Consider the following 17,160-nt stretch of genomic DNA (forward strand, 5'->3'; position numbering starts at 1 on the left):
CTAGTGGTCAGTTTAACGCGGCATCGGTCGGTAACAGCACCCAAGCGTATAAACACCTAAGTATAATTTTGCTCCACTTGCTTAGTTGCTTGCGATAATTTAAAAAGTCATTTCACTCGTCTGTTGATAAATCGTTTTTAAACTTGATAAAACAGTTTCTCAAAGTTTGCCATCTAATGTCCTGTCAATAATTATGTACCAGTGATATCGACACATGCTACAGTGAATGTTTGTATATACTGAAATTTATTTTAACTAATAAATGATAAATAAACCTTGCACCGACCTACCAAAAGTCTATATGCTTTCTTTAGACGCGCCTTAAGCTCCACGTGTTCGTTGGTAAAATTTATTTGGGGATTGCACCCTCCCCCAGTTACAGACGCCCCTGCGTCCTATACCACAAGTGTCACTCCCTCCTCGTCCTCCTGGTTTATAGTCCAATCCCGAAGTTTATTAATACCAACATGAAACTGAGAACAGTTCATAACCTTGAGGATTATTGGTAGGTTTCATTAGGCATTTTAGTTGATGAATGGTGGGTGGGGTTTAGAAGATACCCTTTCAAATTAGAATAGCATTGAAATTCGTTTGCGATCGACAATTGGTGAAGTGAAATATCAAATATCTCAGGGGGGATTTACGTGAAATTCTTTGAAGTGTCAAATAGACGGACGACGGTGGTATAAATATCTCCCTAATCTTAGAATGAAATATTATCTGGTTTTGCTTCAACATCCGGGGGCTTTACACCTGCATATAATTATATCGGCATGAATTATTTCCACCATGGCGGATTTCTGTGTGTTTGGAAAAAAACTGCCGTATTATATCACCACAGATACGTCGTAGTATACGAAATCAAGAACCAGGCAAAGCAACAAATCGTAGCGACGAAAGCCATTGGTATTTTTAAAGCTGGGATATTTCTTTTTATTCTTCTCGGTTTGCGATAAATATCATACAAGTTTATCAAGATATCATCTCTATTTCATGAGTGTTCTTGGGCTTCCGCTCTATAAAGGGACCAGTTGACCCTCGATCGTTGTCCGAATATTTATCCTTTGCATTGGAATACGTACTAAATAAAGAAAGGCAAAACACGATGAGTGCAGGGCGAAGAAGAAGTGGCAACAACACAGCTGGCACATCTACAGAAGACCAAGCCTTGAACCAAATTGCTTCAGAGGTACCGTGTTTGTATCATATATGCCTCATACTGACCGAGTACATTAGAAAATCTGATTCTTGCATGCAAACAGTAAACCTGAACAACCGTGTGAAATTCTGGTAAGGTTTCTTTAATTTCTTTTCTGAAGTTTAGTATTAACTGAAAACTAATGGAAACCGTGAAATATAATTATGGGAACATTTTTTAAATACATTGAACAAATTCTATATATCTACTTTGTTGGGTAGAAGTTACAACTTATATAATATTTTGGTATGTTGTATGCTTATTTGTCTTATTGTATGTTTTATGTCTATGATTCTCTTATCATTATTTTCCTAACGAAAAGTTTAGTTTCATTTTGTCTTGATAAGCCGGGGTCGACCTTTGATGACTAAATTTCCCGTATTTATGAGTAATGCACAAAAAAAGAAAATGCCTTCTCTGTGAACTTATGTGTTTAAAATGGGTTATGTGATATACTAAATCACCTATGTTCACTAACTTGAGCGATGCCAGCTTCAGAGAAATGCGGTAAATTACAAATTGATTACGTTGTATGTGCTTTTCAAACGTCGGAGCCAATAGTCAGAAATCGTACATTCGTATTAACTTGTGTTGTAAAGATATCTTCTGAACTGTTAGAATCATACCAGCCATGAGATTATGGCAGATATATCATGGTTATGGATTGTATTTTTAACTTACTAATAAATTTAATACCCCCTTTAGATTACACTGTTTATAATTTCAAACATTCATTATCAATCATTATATTGCTGTATTAAAACTATTTTGAACCTAATATTTCCTTGGGGTTGTATAATGTGACAGCTTGACATAAAATGCAAACAATAAAGGATTGCTTTGATCCCCACTGAGAATGACAGTAGGCAAATATGAAAACAATTAACTCTCAATACAGGAAGGTTCCTTAGAGCACATTATTTATAATAAATATAATTGCATGGAATGAGGAAAAATAAAATAATTCCGGTATTTTATACTGCCTTGCCAAACACTAAAACTGAGAATAGACAAGAATGAAAGTCATGAAAACATTTTCAGTCCTAATGAAACAGTAATTTTTAGGTTGAAGTATACTTCTGGCATGACATAGGCAACTGAAAATTAGGACTTCCACATAAAAACTATTCAAGATAGAATCCCTAAAATGCTGATCTAAATCATTATGAGCTCTAATGTTTGGCAAAGCAGTATAAAATACCGGAATTATTTCATTTTTCCTCATTCCATGCAATTATATTCATTATAAATAATGTGCTCTGAGAAAACTATAAGAACTATTCAAGATAGAATCCCTAAAATCTAAATCAAGGCCAATATAAGAATTGATCACATTTCTTACACACAAGGGTATGATAGTTGTGAAATGGACACACTCATACACAGAAGTACATATGTAAGGAAAAGTGTTTAGTTTTGCTACACATTTGAATGTGTCTGAATACAAGTAATATCAATTACACTTAGATTGCAATATTTTGCAAAAGCAAATGTGCAGATTTTCTAAAGGACGTGATGATAGGGAAAGCCCTATAGCACAGGGTACTGGAATGCGATTATTATTATGGTATATACAATCTTTATGACCAATTAATAGGCTGAATCAAGATTAGCTGCAAGAAGGGCTGCAAGAGCTGAAGCCAGGAGCATTCGAATGAAAGAATTAGAAAAACAGCAGAAAGAGGTACCCAATTAATAGATTGAAAGTTCTAAAATTTTAATTTAGGAATAAATATATGACTAGAAACACATGCATGTCTAAAATTCAAAAATCAAAACGCAATGTTATTATTTATAGTCACTGGCACATATAAATGTAGTGAAGGAATGTCACATAGGTCAGAGAATATAGTCAGTGAAGTTCTTTATTTTTGATAGATTGACGAAGAGTACCAGAAACAACAATGTCAAAATGAGGATACTCCAGTGAAAAAAAAAGTGAGTTGAAGAAACAAGCATAATGCGCATAATATTGTAACTAATTATTCGCTCAATTACTCATTTCGTAGACACCTTAATAGCTATTTTTCTTTCCGAAAGAATCCCCCTGCGCGGACAAACTCCACTGGTTCAATTGAAAATGCAAATTGTGATGTGGATGGTCATGATGACATTGACAAAACTAATAAACAGCTTCAGGTGTGTCCACTATATGTTACAATAAAGTACATTCAAAGTACTTGACATGATTAGTCTGAACACATTTATCAACTGAATTACTTTACCATGAGCAATCACAGATACAGAGCTCAATAATTCGAGTTTAGATCACATCTAGGCACTAATTGGGGCTAGCAAGTGGGTTAGGAATGTAAAGCAGGAAAATTCTGAGATTAGTAATTCAGTTTGCAATTTTAGGATAAAGTGACAGAGTTGGAAGAAAAATACCGAAAAGCTATGGTCCAGATAGCTCAACTAGATGATGAAAAACAAGCTTTAGTCTATCAAACTGAAGATTTAAAAGACAAGTAAGCTGATCAAATGAGGTCATAAATTATATATGGAGATTGTATATTTATGTTCTTGTTGATTTCAGGCTAGAAGATGGAGAAGATGCCTGTACAGAGGCCCGTTATGAATTAAAAGAAAAAAATAAGGTAAATGTGTTTTTAGTTAATTGTTTATTATTTGTATATATATATATATATGTAACCTTTATAAGTTTTCCTGGAAATCCAAATGTCTGTTTTGCTGTTTTTTTCCATGCAGGAAATTGAACGCTTAAAACGTCAAAACAAAACCCTGGAAAATGAGATTCAACAATACAAGGAAGCAATAGAATATCGGGATAACTTTATCGCTGTAAGTGCATAATGAAATATACATGGACATTGCCATTTTTTAGGGATTTTCCTTTCTTCTGTAAAGGTGAAAAACTGCTAAAAATATTTGGTGGTAGTATACTAGTTTGCTATATGATATAACCTTAATGCACTACAGTGTACTACACAATAAACCTGTGTATGATGAGGTATTAATTCATGTATGAAACATTTCATTTCCAGGAGAAAGGCCTATCACTATTTGAAGATACGCAACAGCCAGAAACCTCAGCCGCTGAGTGCGATGGTGGAAATACTTCAACATCAAATGAAGAAAATGCCGGCTCAACATTACCTGTAGGTAGGTTGTGGAAAAGTAATAAAGAAGGTTATTGTTCTTATTAATGAAGGTTATAGTTCATTTAAGGCGAGAACAAAATTTATGGTAACAATTTAGTTATGCTATTCTATGTGTTAAAGTCAGTGATACATGCCCCAGTTTTAACATGAAGTGTTGTGTATTGCAAAATATCATTAAAACCTGTATTGCATAGTCAGTGAAAACACTCTCTGCACCACACATATTGTATATATCCTTCTCTGTTATAGAGGATAAAACAAATTCAAATGACTCAGCTGCTCGAAGGGCGTCCATATCTGATGATAAAGAGATCTTAGTTGATCAGGTAATGATTTTCATGATTCCTCAATAATATATCAGCTTTTATCAACTTCTCCAAACAGCTTGATAGATTATATACATTATGTGTTACAACAATGAAAGTCAGTTATTTGTAAGCTAATGTTGTTTATTTAGGTGCATTCTTATACACAAATTCATAGGCAATGCGGGTAATACTGCGGTATATTTAACTATTTCCAGATAAAACTATTGCAATCACAAGTAGCTGATATGAAGACTGATGCTGGTGTAGATAGACGACATTTAGAAGTCCCAACACAAGACGAGTTAGAAGATATTAGACGTAAATATATGTTTTTGTCTCCTTTATCGTCGCGCGGTGTGCAAATCCTTTTTTTTTAAATTCCAACCACTGACCTAAGTGCATCTAATATAACAAACTAATATTGCCGAATGTAAAGCGATATCCTGGCAGGACAGTAAAAGCCGAATACTCCCATTTTTTTAACTCTGCGTGAGATCACTACTCGTGTATCGCAGAGGCGTAGCTGGATTGGAATCGTATTTTTCTATTCTTTCGTTCTCCAAAGTCCAAACCAATCGTCTTCATTTCTAGGAGAGTTTGCTAGACAAGTTAGCGATATGAAAATTAAAGTGCACAAAATGGAGCAAGAAAATACGAGATTGGAAGGCTTGGTACGGTGTTATTTTTACTGCATTCTTTTCATATATAAGCGATTATAGAATTGTAGCTGTTTGATCCAGTGTGAACTCGAACCTCGCGCCGAGGGGGTGGTATTTCTGATGGTCCTATAGAGAGCAAAACTTTTAGCTGGGCGGCTGTTTTTTGAAAACAAGATTAAGACACCGACGATTCCTAATCTTCTAGCGGCCTGTATTTCTGCCAAGTGGCAGATCCTCCGTATGTCGTTAATTTCCTGTTCCATTGTATGTTACAGGTGATGAGGTTAGAAAATCAGGTGAAACGTTATAAATCACAGGCGGAAGCTGCTGTAAGTTTGGACGTTCTTACTGCATTGTTTCAAACGAGAACATTGCATTTCTTTCTTCCTAAAGAGGCTTAAAATTGGCTCGTGTGGATTTTATAAGACATCTTATTATGTCTATATTAGATCGTGCTTGTTATTAAAAAAAATTAAGATGTAATACACTCTAGTACTCATACGCTTTTCTCGCCTCCATACTTGTCTAGTGGCAAAAAGCCTCTAGGCTGTTTCTTTTTATTTTTATCCAATATTTATTGATTTTTGTTCTGCAGGAAGCGACAGAGGAGAACTTGAAAACTGAAAAGCGAAAGTTGCAGAGAGAGGTGAGATTGCGTAGAATTAACCTCCGAAACTAGTAAACATCGCAGGCATTGTATCACGGACACTCTTCTCACGTAGCCTAGTAGTAGTCGGAGCATAGCACCGCTTAATTAATGATTTTACATCCTGGCTTGAAGTTAGCCCTTAAACATATTAGATCAATTTTTATTTTGTGCCTTATAAAAGTTAAAAAGTATCTAAAAATATTTCTTCGTCAACAGCTCCGAAAAGCTCAAGATGATATAATCGAAATACAAACGGCGCATGATCACATACAAAAACGATACGAGAAATTGAAAAATCGCCGCAAGGAAGATTCATAAATCTGGTGAGAAGTGAATAATATAAAAATAGAAAATGAAATCCCAACCTCTCAATGGAGGATGGCTTCGTGGACAGTAGTGTCTTTCACGCCTTAAATGAAGGTGATTGAGTCTTCCTGCGTAATATAGGGTAGTTGAATTCAGACGTACGACGATTAGGCAAGGATATAGGTATCCCGAACACTTTCAACACAATTAAAATCTGACACAACATTACTTCCTTATCGCCATGTCTCTATTTTTTAAATTATCCGAGTTTGTTAAATTGTTAGTTCCAATGGCCGAGAAAAATGAGGCGTTTAGTCGCCGTCGGTCGGTCGGGCAAACTACCTTTCAACTATGCTTAGTTAGCCTACGCCCAGATTGATATACACAGTCTATATGTATACATCTGCGTACAGGCTGTACTTTGTGTGATTTGTGAAATTAATTACATTAAGATCAAAAGACAGGTTTGCCAATGATGAAGAATATGTAGAAACAAATTGTTTTAGGTTAGGTTTTCGAGTGCAAGTTGTGTTTAGTAGTGTATGAACGAAATGTAATTAATAGGATATTTTAAAGAGCTGAAATGTAGTAACTTGAGTTAGATAAAAAATACAATGTTTAAATTGATTTGTAATTATTTCTGTCACCTCTACTTCATGGTATACTTATTAAAACTGTGAACATACCCGCAGACAGACCTGTGCTAGAAAAGCACCATCAATAACTAACAGTAACATAATGCATTTATTGTTTTTTCTGAAATAATGACTTGGCAATCGTATAAAGCCAATTTGAAGAAAGAATGGGACTGTTTGGGAAGCCAGATTTACCCTATGAAACAAGAAAAGCCTTGGTCTTTGACAAGACAAAATCCTATTGCAGTATTGCATTGCAATCACAAGCGTGCTGGATCTGATGGCTTCTTTCACTAAATGGTTTGTGTTTGGGCTCGTAAATTAGGTTAACGGTTAATTGGATCGTGGTTGGATGGGGGGTTGAGTTATTTTTTAACAATGAACGCCAGCAAAAACCAAACGCCTACCGCTAGCAAAAAAACTTCCTGCTTCTCTTCGCTTTGATAGCGACTGAAGACGAGGGAATTAGTTAAGTAAGGCTGAAAAAAAACAGAGCCACACAAGTCCATTGTCTGTCAGCGGAAAGGAACAACGGCATCCCTAAATGGAAGTAGATTCGTGGAAGTGTCAAGATAAAGCAATCAATGACGTGACGATGATATTCAACCTATATTGGGTTACTGCTTCATTGATACGAAAAACAATACCGAAATGTTGCGTGATTTTCCATACTGTGGATCAGTGGATCAAATAAAACTAGTAATAAAGAGATGCACAGCCCAATGACACTGAACGCAATAAACTGGAGTATAAACTTATGGTCGAGTAACTTTGCTCGCGCGATATCCTGCGTCCCGCGGGAAATATAACGTTCCAAAAGGATCACCATAGTTATATGTAAAAGAATTGGAAAATCAATCCGCATTCATATCGTTCATATGATTATGAAATAGTCAAAAAATAGCATGGAAGATTTTTAGTACAACAGACCGATATTCCCGAGTGCCATTCAAGATATCATATAACAATACTCGCGTAGAAATATTACAAGTGAGTAATTTACAAATTTAATATTGGCGTTTAATAATTTATTGTATGTGGCATAATATTCTACTCGATGTCAAATGTTTATTATTTTCGATTTGTTATTTTGTGTTGCTTTGAACTCATTCGAGTTTCTATGGACTATTCGCACGTAGGTTTTTATAACATTTGCACAAAGTTTAAAACTTGTAATCTAATCTCTTTTAGAACACATGTAAATATTTGTGGAGTGGCCGCCACTTTTGCCCTTTTGAGTCTGACAAGTTGGTATGGAGGAACGAGACAGAATTCGATATGAAACGTTATTCTACTGTCAAAAATTGGATGATGGCTATTTGTCAGGTAAGTACATTGTATATACATTGTACTTGTGTGTTTTAGACATGATGGACGTTTAGGTGCTTGACGGTCTTGTTGACTGACAATATGAATTCAACTTTTATAAATTCTTTGTTAATTGAAAGTTCCTCTTTATACATATATTTCAGGCGACAATGCAAGAGCTTTATTTATAAGATCAAAACTTCCTCTTCTTGACCTTACAAGAATATGGTAGGTAATTATGTAGGGCGATTATGTTTTGTGTACGATAAACCATCGACAAACGTTGTTATGATTTTGAAAATTCATAAGTAATATCTCATGCGTGAGATTATGTTAGTCATTCTTTACCGGCTAATTGCTACATCAAATTGTTTTTAGAAACCATTCAGGCACATATAATTTGATAGTATATTGGCAAATGACCTGCGCAACTGTTTAAACTCTGGATGTTTAAAATGCTTTAGGTTTTATATTAGGATTGCATGTCTCAAAGTACACTAGCTGAGCTTGCTATGTATCTTACTAAGTTTTATTATCATGCATTTCTAATTATTTATTGGGAATAATGGAAACTAGGTGCTCTCCTACTGATTGCTTTGTGTTCTGTGCATACCAAAACTGATGGAAATTACTTTCTCCATTCTTGGCAATTTTTAATTATTGATTATTGTGAAAGGGTATATAAAATACTGATAAAACGTTATGAACTGACCCTCTGGAACTGACCTTCTGTTCCAAGCATTAAAGTTCTGATCATATATTTCAAGTACCTGCTTGTTTGATTTTTGAGGTTTTGGAATCGATATAGTCAATTGATTGGATGGTGCATGTATTCAATTATCCATAGTAATCTGGTCTGCTTATATTCTTGGATTGTTGAAATGCTGATTTTCCTTTTGAAAGTGAAACATATCGTTTTCAATATACTGCCACCAGGGATGTAACTAGCATGATAATTGGGGAGGGGGTATATTCATATATGCAGATTCCTTTTGAAAACGCAATCGCCATCAAAAGAAATCAGTCGGGTAGAATGAATATATGAATATGCACCCTTCCCAGCACCTTAATTATGTCCCTGACTGCTGTGACAGTCAGGTTGGCACTAGCTGGATGGTTTATATTTAAATCCTTGTTGCCTGATTAATATGTGCTGCTTCAACACTCCTTAACACCATGGCACCATAATCCTTTGAAAACCACACTATTCCTCGAAAAAACACACTATTCCCATCTAAACTGCACTCCTCTCTTAAAAACCACACCTTTTCTTGGGAAACCAATGCATTTGTTCCAGTAATCTATTCCAGTAATCTTGGAATGAGTAGTAATAATACTTACCCATTATTTTTTGGTTAAAGCTAACAGGGGGTTGCAATATGTGCTAGCTCTCTAGTAACTAATTTATGTTGGAGTTCTTTTCTGGCCAGTTTCTTTATGCCGGCACTTGTGTGTTCATGCAGGCTAACCATGTTACTGTCAAGTGCAGTTATTCACTTATTCCTCAAATGAATCCATAACATGGTAAATTGCAAGCTCAGACTGGAAGGAAGTATTATTAGTCTTTGCAGTTTATTTTCGGGTTTTTCAGTTTGTTTTGGGATTTAATAGTGTCTAAATTAACCAAGACATCTGACTGTCTTAGCATACTAATTAAAGAGCCAGCATATTTTCATATGTTCATGCTATCTAAAGAATAGGTAATTTCATGCAGAGGTTATGACGCTTCTGCATTGCAACAATCGAGTCTGTCTCTTGGAAAAATAGAACTATTTTTATATAACTATTTTTAATTTTTGTAAATAATATATTTCTTCAAGTTTATTGCATTTACGTTTAGGAAACTGTCTGACATCACTCGTGACAACAAGCTTGATGTCTTTGAATTTTCCCTTGCAATGCATTTTATTGAAATGAAATTAAGTGGAAAAGAAATCCCAAAACAAAATAGTATTGTGAATGATGAAAACAAGGAAGAGGTCTTAATTCCAGAAACGACACAAGAAGACAGACAACGTATAAAAGATATTTTTGACAATGCAGACACAATTAGTCAAGGTGCCCTTACAAGTAAGATTTTTTCTCTTAAGATGAAAATACCACTCTAATGTTAATTTGTCATGCAGTACAAAAGCTGTCATCTATGTAACTAGCTATACTGTAAATTAATGTAAATAATAATATTAGACATGCTAGATGTTCTATTACTAATGATCTACGACCAGTGATCGTGTGTAGAGACCCCCCTCCATACCTCTTAAATATTATATGGCCTTGCCGTTCCACTGACTATTTTTATATTTGATTTCTCATTATAACAGTGAATATTGTGAAACCAATGTTTTTGAAGTCTGGACTGCCATCTTCAACTCTCTCAAGAATATGGTAGGTGATATATATAGTTAATTGCATTTCCGTCAATAACTGTATTGCACATAATGATACAATCTGCTTTCTATCAGGAACATTGCTGATCTTGATAGAGATGGAAAACTGTGTTTGTTTGAGTTTACCATTGCTGTACATCTTCTGAAGAATTGTGTCGAAGGTAAGTAATTTATAATAGAATAAACGTTCTAAAGAAGAGTAATCAAAGAACGTATCTTTATAATTTTAGGCTTGAGTTTAAATGGTCATGTCAATCCATTTTCCTGTTTCTCAAATGAGGTTTGTTATTACATATTACTCAATGTGACAATGAATATGACAATGCATGGTAGCTCGTTGCAACGGCAGCTGCTAATTAATCCAAATTTCTATTTGCAACTATAGGACGATACTGTTCGTGAGTACAAGGAAAAGCTCTCAATATTTGACAAGGAACTCCTACTGGAACAGAAAAATAGTGAAGATAATCTATTTCTCAACTCAAATAATTCTGCCAACAACACAAATCTTGAGCTGCTGACTGGTTATCTCTTCGATGGAAAACACGTTCCTCCCCAACTTTCTCGAGGTTTGTTGAATCGTTTTAGAATGATCATATCTACCTAGTCATTCGATTCAACCTAACAAGTATTTTAGCGCTTTAAATTTACAAACAGTTATCGTATTTATAGAGCAAAACGACTGTAGTTTTGTGGATGAAAACCGAAATGAACCTCATAAAAAAGAAGAAAAGGTTTGTAAGGCTTAAAGAAGAGTTTCAATTGTTTTAATTTTTTTTTATATTATATTCCTCAAGTAACATTTCACCTTTCATGGTGAAGTACATATAGTTTGTGGAAAATGAAATAACACGGCATTATTTAGTTATTCACGCATACCCCGCATGATTTTATTCTAAATTTGAAAATCATCCTTTTTTTTAAGATATTTGATGATTCACCAAATTATCATTCCTACGTTGGAGAAAAACCACCTGTGAATAGAAGCACAGAAACAGTTGAAAGTTGTAAAATGGACAAAAGTAATTTTCATGTCGATTTAGACAACATATTTGAAACAGTTAGCAGGGAGCATATGGACGAGAGTGAAGAAAAACCAAAGTTCATTGCTCAACCTCCCACTGGTTATGCAGAAGCTGAAGATGATGAAGAAGAGACTCCAGATATTTTGCCTTATTTTCAAAGAAGAACATATTGTGGAAAAGACTTGATATTTGAAGATCCCATTGGTAGTGAACTGATTGGTGACGTGGAATTTGAGGTCGACTTTGAGTATATTATAAACGATATACGAAAGGAAATTGCCGACGAAGAACGAGGACTGCCGATAGCTCGTGTTCTCCCAATCTATAAGACACCGCCAATTTACGATGAATTCGAAAGGACAGTTGTTGACAAAGATAAAAGAGAAATAGATTTGAATTTTAATGACGTGAAGATAGAAGATTTTAACGAACAAGAAAAACATAAAGAGATTCTTATTAACACGGTCACGAAAGATCCAGGTGGGCGTGGCAGAGGTGTCGTCCTTAATGACGAATCGAGGAGTGATAAGGATAATATATTCGAAGACACTCGTGCAAAAAATTTAATGAACTTCAATAATATTGGTGGTGGTGGCGATGGTGCTGAGGACGACATTGTGGAACAAAAGAGACTACTTTTACAAAATCAGCATGAAGAACGCAAGAAGCTCCGTGAAAATCGACCGCAAGATGATGAAAGGAATGAAAACTCGAGAAGTAGTACTCCAGTTGCAAGAAATGCAGAACAAAATTCTGTTAGCAGCAGTGCATTTGTTAAAAAAGTCGAGAAAAGAGAAACAAAACCGCAAAAGGATGTAATCGATGCCAATTATTCCACAGAACCATTACGTAAGGATGACTCTTCCGTAAACGAAAGAGATAGGAAAGTCTCAGATTCCAAACAAGATAGAAATAAAGTGGAGTCAAATGAAACATGTAAAGACAAAGTCACTGATATAATGCATTCAAATGGAACGGAGTCTCGTAATGATATCAACAACAAAGAGGAAATTGACAAGGAAGAAGGAGAAAGACGCCGTGAAGCTGAGGATAAAGAGCAACGTTTGCTTGAGAGGATAAAATATTTGGAGAAGAAACGACAACAATTGTATGAAAAGAAACAACGCGAACTAAATACAAATCATTTCACCTCAAATGAAGAACATCAAGTGTACGGAAACGTTGAAAATAAACAAAGTAATGAAGTTAACACAAATGAACATAGATTAATCAACAAGCACGCAGCAAGCTCTGCATCCCATGACCCTTGGTCGAAACAAGCGAAGAAACAAGAAAAAGAAAACGAGGAGGAGAAAAGAAGACTAGCTGAAGCTTTAGCGGCTAAAAGAAAAACTGAAGCCGAATTAGAACGACAACGTGAGGAAATATTGCAAGCAGCGAAAGAACGAAGATTAGAAGAAGAAGCAAAACAACGAGAAGAACAAGAAGCAGCAAAACAACGTAAGCAAACGTTTTTGGAAAACCTTAAAAGATTAAAGGAGCGGGTCACTACAGAGGAAGAGGATAAAGCTAAGGCATTTAAAAGCCTCTCGAAACGTGAGGCAAGTGGTTCAGTTCAGACCACTGCTGGAAGATTTAATTCAAGCCTTGCTTCGTCTAACAAATCGCAATCGTTGCCTGGATATAACAAGTTGGAAGAAACGCATTCTTCAAATACTTCTCAGAAGAGTGCGTTGCTTCAAACCAACAGGTCGGGATACAAAGGTGTTGTTGAGGCAAATAAACAAACCTTGAACCAGGATGATTATGCGGCTATAAAGCATGGCCGACAAAATAGTGAAACGAACAAGGAAGACGAGAGAAAAGCAGATGAATTGCGACGAGAAAACTTCAAGTCAAATCGAGAATTGTTTATGAGAAAAGTTCAAACAGAGCAACAGGTCCAGAAGCGGGAAAGTGTGAACAGAAACGCTCGACCTAAATCACATTATGGTGGGATGTTTAACAAACCTGTTCATCAAATTATCGATGATTCCTTGCTTTCTCAGAATGTTGACTCGTCAAGTGTCGGGGATCTCGTGGATGAGGAGTCGGTGAAACAGTTTCAACGAGAACAGGAAGTGAAGAAAGAACATGAAAATATGAACAAACTTCGTTCAAGTCTCGAACGAGAATCAAGTTACACTGTAGAAAATGTCGAACAACTGTTTTCAGAAACTGAAACAGACAATGAAAGTCGAAGTGGTAATGACTGGGATAATTTGGAAAAGAAAAAGGTTTGGAACGCTTGTTGTTAAATAGAGCAGTAATTTCGACATGGTCTAGAAACGTGCAAAAATCTTCGCTCTATACGTTTTATTTTTAGGGAACTGTATGCATGCAAGTTGGTCATAGGCAAATTTTTAACTTATTTTAGCTTTTACCTTTTGCAATGTGCTAAATTTTCTAGACCATTTATGAATTGCATGATTATGATGAAGCCTAATTCTTCTATTGCATGCGTCGTTAATGAATTCTTCTATTGATTTTCTTTGATGCATGGAATGTTTGATGTTTTTTCCATACATATTCTAACTGCACGTTGCTGTTATTAAGGTTAAGACATCATCTCATCCGCATCGTCGTTCTCTCGTGAACACGTTAAAAACTGAGTGGGATTCTTTCATAGATGTTTTGGAGGAAGACAAGAGGTTTGTCATTTGCTTTAGTGATTTTATAAATAGTAACTTCTGTTTTTTTATCGAAAACAATTTCAAGGATTTCAAATTCGATGCCTGTGTTGAAATGTGGACATTGTTTTCTTGGTTTTTGAAAGGCGAGAATCTGAGACGGTCAGGTTAAGACAAGAAATCAGTGCTCAGGTAGAGTGAACATCGCTGTTTGTCACCTGATTTTTCAAATATTTGCATGTTATTGTCGTGTAGTATTACTATATAGCTAAATAAATTAGTTTGCATATACACCACGTAAGTATTTAATAAAGCAAAGCTTTCGGTCCGTTAACCCTGGCCGTCATCAGTGGAATTGATGATGAAGGCCCGGGCTAACGCTGATGAAGGCCCGAAAAAGAAGAAGGTTATTATGTTAATAGTTAAGAAGGTTATTGCACTGATGAAGGCCCGGGTTAACGGACCGAAAGCTTTGCAATATTAAATACTTACGTGGTGTACCTACAAGCCATGCAAACATACAAGAATATTATATAGCTAAAGTAATCACAAACCTTGTTTCATTTTTACATTCATTATACTTATGATTATTTTTGTCTTGATTTAATTTAAGCTAGCATGTTGCATAAAGTTAAATGGTTGGCTTGAATTAAAACAATCAGCTGTAAAATCAATATATCTATGTCTCTTGATGTTCTTGATCAACGTTTTCTTGTAAACATTTTCAAACATTAGAAAAAAGTTAGCCAGGCACGAACACCAGTCACTGCACCAATTACGACCTCTGCTGATATTGTGAGAAGTAATAGTTCCAAAGACATTTCGGAAGAAAAAGAAATATTTGCAAAACAAGCTGGGAAAGTTAAGAAGCTGATCAAATCTTACAAGCGATTGTCTGTTCCGAGTTTTTTCAGCCAAGATAACGCGTGGAGTATTGAAAAATCAGTTAAGATCTTTTCTTTCGCTATTTTTCAGTTCTTGTGAAAATAACCAACTAAAATTTCGAATGACTAACCTGATTACACTAGATAAAAGATTGACTATTTCAAACTAACCGACTACTAATTGGCTAATATTTACTAACTTTTTTTTCGAACTAATAATTACGTTTGTTTGAAACATGTGAGTATATTACAGGGTATATAATTGAGAGAATCAGATTCAGAATACTCTATCGCACTTCAGAATGCTCTTCAGAATAAATAGTATTCATTTTTGTTTTACATGCATTTAATATTTTGTCAGTTAATCACTAACAATGAACTAATAATAACATCCAAGCTAACGAAACAAGTGCACTGCCTATATGTAGTAGATTATAGATTATGTATCTATGGGTGAAGAGATCTTTATGACAATCGTTACTTCTTTACTTCTTCATGCTTTGATTATCTGGCTTGTACTGACCTCCTACAATTTTGTCTAGGCCTTAAAAGGTATAATTTATTTGGTAGCTATATTGTAGTTTTTAGTAATTTTCCTTTTCTTCATCTGCTTTTCAAACAACAGAGTTCATAATCATTCAGTTTATCAGATTAGAAGTTCCTATTTTATCCCTCCTTGTACTTTTGTGACTGCATTCTGTCTCACTCCAGTTGTTTTTTACTCGCTTTTAGGAAGAAGAGTCGACAACACTTAAAGTGAATTCTCGAGCAGAAAATTCGATCACATCGCACAGTCGCGAACTAGACGATGTACGTAAATAAGTAAGACTGAATAATGTGCGTAAATCAATATCATTTAGGCCTGATTTAGACTAGCTCCTAAGAATCGGGGATCCATTGTAATATTTTTCGATAGATAGACAAACTTACAAAGTGTGAATCTGGCCTAGCATAACGTCAGCAGAATAAATAAATGTCTCCAAGCATTTTATAATTAGTTGGCTGAGAAGTAATTCTCAGGTTATTTCATTAGCCAGGCTAGTAGAGGACTTTTTTATAAAATGGCTTTCCAAAGTCAAGAAGTGCATTATATTCATAACGCTTATAAACCATAAAATTGGTTTTCATCATTCTAAAATTCTTGGGACTCTATTATTGGCTTGCTGTCTACAAAAGGCAAATCTAACCGTGCTGTACCAGTCACTAGTTTACGTTATCTTCTCGGCAACTATACTCGTTAAAACTGCTAGCTACAACAATCACTAAAGTCTAAACTCATTTTATTTTGCAGAAAAGGTTCGATCAGAAAACTATCATTAAGGTACAGTGGTGATTGTTGGTTTTTACGTCAGTTGGTTCATGGGTGGTATAAATATAATATAATGAAAACAAATCGATGTAAACCATGAAAGGCATGAATTACTGTAAATATTGCCGAGAGTATTGGTAGAAACGATTACTTCTGTTAATTTATCTTTTTGCTTTTTGTTGTCATTTGTAGGATAATGCACCCAAACGTAAATCCGACCTGGCTCATGCATGGAAACATGTTTCAAACCAACAAAACACTGGTTAAACAATATTAAAATATATTCGACACTGGTGCAGTTATAGTAGTCTAAAACAACATATATAAAGCCTAGTTTCCATTTGGTCTTTACCTCTCTCTTGTTTAATTAAGTGAGTGAGTGCAAATCTGAGTGCAAATGTAATGACACTCATTTACGTTATAGCGACAAGTAATCATCAAATGAAAACAAGGCTTAGTGCACTCTGCGACTTAAGAACAGTCTTTATAGGTTAAAAGTCGCAGTTTTTATTGTCAGTCTAATACCTTAAAATAAAGCTCTACAAGGATGTGATGTTTGTAACATCATTGTCTATTGGTTGTAGTTACGGACTTTAAACAAAAAAGAACCTTAAACAATCTGTTTTATATATCTAATTCAACCATTAAATCAAGGTGTAACGGCCAACGGACGTTAGGATTTGTAATTGTAAATTGTAATCTATTTCTATCATCCATGTTCAGTTTACTGGGTACATTAT

General features: G+C 35.1%; 2 protein-coding genes across 3 annotated transcripts; both read left to right on the forward strand.

Moving 5' to 3' along the window:
- Window positions 1-783: 783 nt before the first annotated feature.
- On the forward strand, window positions 784-6,868 carry LOC114527254 (leucine-rich repeat flightless-interacting protein 2-like). Its single transcript, XM_028548909.1, has 14 exons — window positions 784-1,189; window positions 2,796-2,882; window positions 3,077-3,136; window positions 3,239-3,337; window positions 3,557-3,666; window positions 3,735-3,795; window positions 3,908-4,000; window positions 4,204-4,321; window positions 4,570-4,646; window positions 4,844-4,946; window positions 5,220-5,299; window positions 5,563-5,616; window positions 5,883-5,933; window positions 6,153-6,868. The coding sequence occupies exons 1-14, from the start codon at window positions 1,106-1,108 to the stop codon at window positions 6,252-6,254; spliced, it is 1,179 nt and encodes a 392-aa protein (XP_028404710.1). The 5' UTR covers window positions 784-1,105; the 3' UTR covers window positions 6,255-6,868.
- Window positions 6,869-7,690: 822 nt separating this feature from the next.
- Window positions 7,691-17,038, forward strand: LOC114527272 (actin cytoskeleton-regulatory complex protein pan1-like). 2 transcript variants are annotated; one of them, XM_028548929.1, is made up of 16 exons: window positions 7,691-7,867; window positions 8,069-8,203; window positions 8,350-8,413; window positions 10,026-10,255; window positions 10,507-10,570; window positions 10,648-10,733; window positions 10,803-10,852; window positions 10,958-11,141; window positions 11,245-11,306; window positions 11,498-13,834; window positions 14,154-14,248; window positions 14,374-14,419; window positions 14,963-15,172; window positions 15,844-15,921; window positions 16,403-16,432; window positions 16,613-17,038. In XM_028548929.1, the coding sequence occupies exons 2-16, from the start codon at window positions 8,131-8,133 to the stop codon at window positions 16,685-16,687; spliced, it is 3,684 nt and encodes a 1,227-aa protein (XP_028404730.1). In that variant the 5' UTR covers window positions 7,691-7,867; window positions 8,069-8,130; the 3' UTR covers window positions 16,688-17,038. The 2 variants fall into 2 exon arrangements, with proteins under 2 accessions (XP_028404730.1, XP_028404731.1); XM_028548930.1 differs by lacking the exon at window positions 14,963-15,172 and having other exon boundaries at window positions 16,613-17,036.
- Window positions 17,039-17,160: the final 122 nt, after the last annotated feature.

Source organism: Dendronephthya gigantea, unplaced genomic scaffold (genome assembly GCF_004324835.1).
Source record: "Dendronephthya gigantea isolate DGI-Jeju-01 unplaced genomic scaffold, DenGig_1.0 000043F, whole genome shotgun sequence".
In the NCBI taxonomy this organism is placed as follows: domain Eukaryota; kingdom Metazoa; phylum Cnidaria; class Anthozoa; order Malacalcyonacea; family Nephtheidae; genus Dendronephthya; species Dendronephthya gigantea.

Coding starts and splice junctions, on each gene's coding strand:
- LOC114527254 (XM_028548909.1), top strand. CDS start 1,106: ATGAGTGCAGGGCGAAGAAGAAGTGGCAACAACACAGCTGGCACATCT. Junction 4,001..4,203: donor ATCGGGATAACTTTATCGCT/GTAAGTGCATAA, acceptor TTTCATTTCCAG/GAGAAAGGCCTATCACTATT. Junction 4,322..4,569: donor CGGCTCAACATTACCTGTAG/GTAGGTTGTGGA, acceptor TCTCTGTTATAG/AGGATAAAACAAATTCAAAT.
- LOC114527272 (XM_028548929.1), top strand. CDS start 8,131: ATGGAGGAACGAGACAGAATTCGATATGAAACGTTATTCTACTGTCAA. Junction 8,414..10,025: donor CTTGACCTTACAAGAATATG/GTAGGTAATTAT, acceptor ATTTACGTTTAG/GAAACTGTCTGACATCACTC. Junction 13,835..14,153: donor ATAATTTGGAAAAGAAAAAG/GTTTGGAACGCT, acceptor GCTGTTATTAAG/GTTAAGACATCATCTCATCC.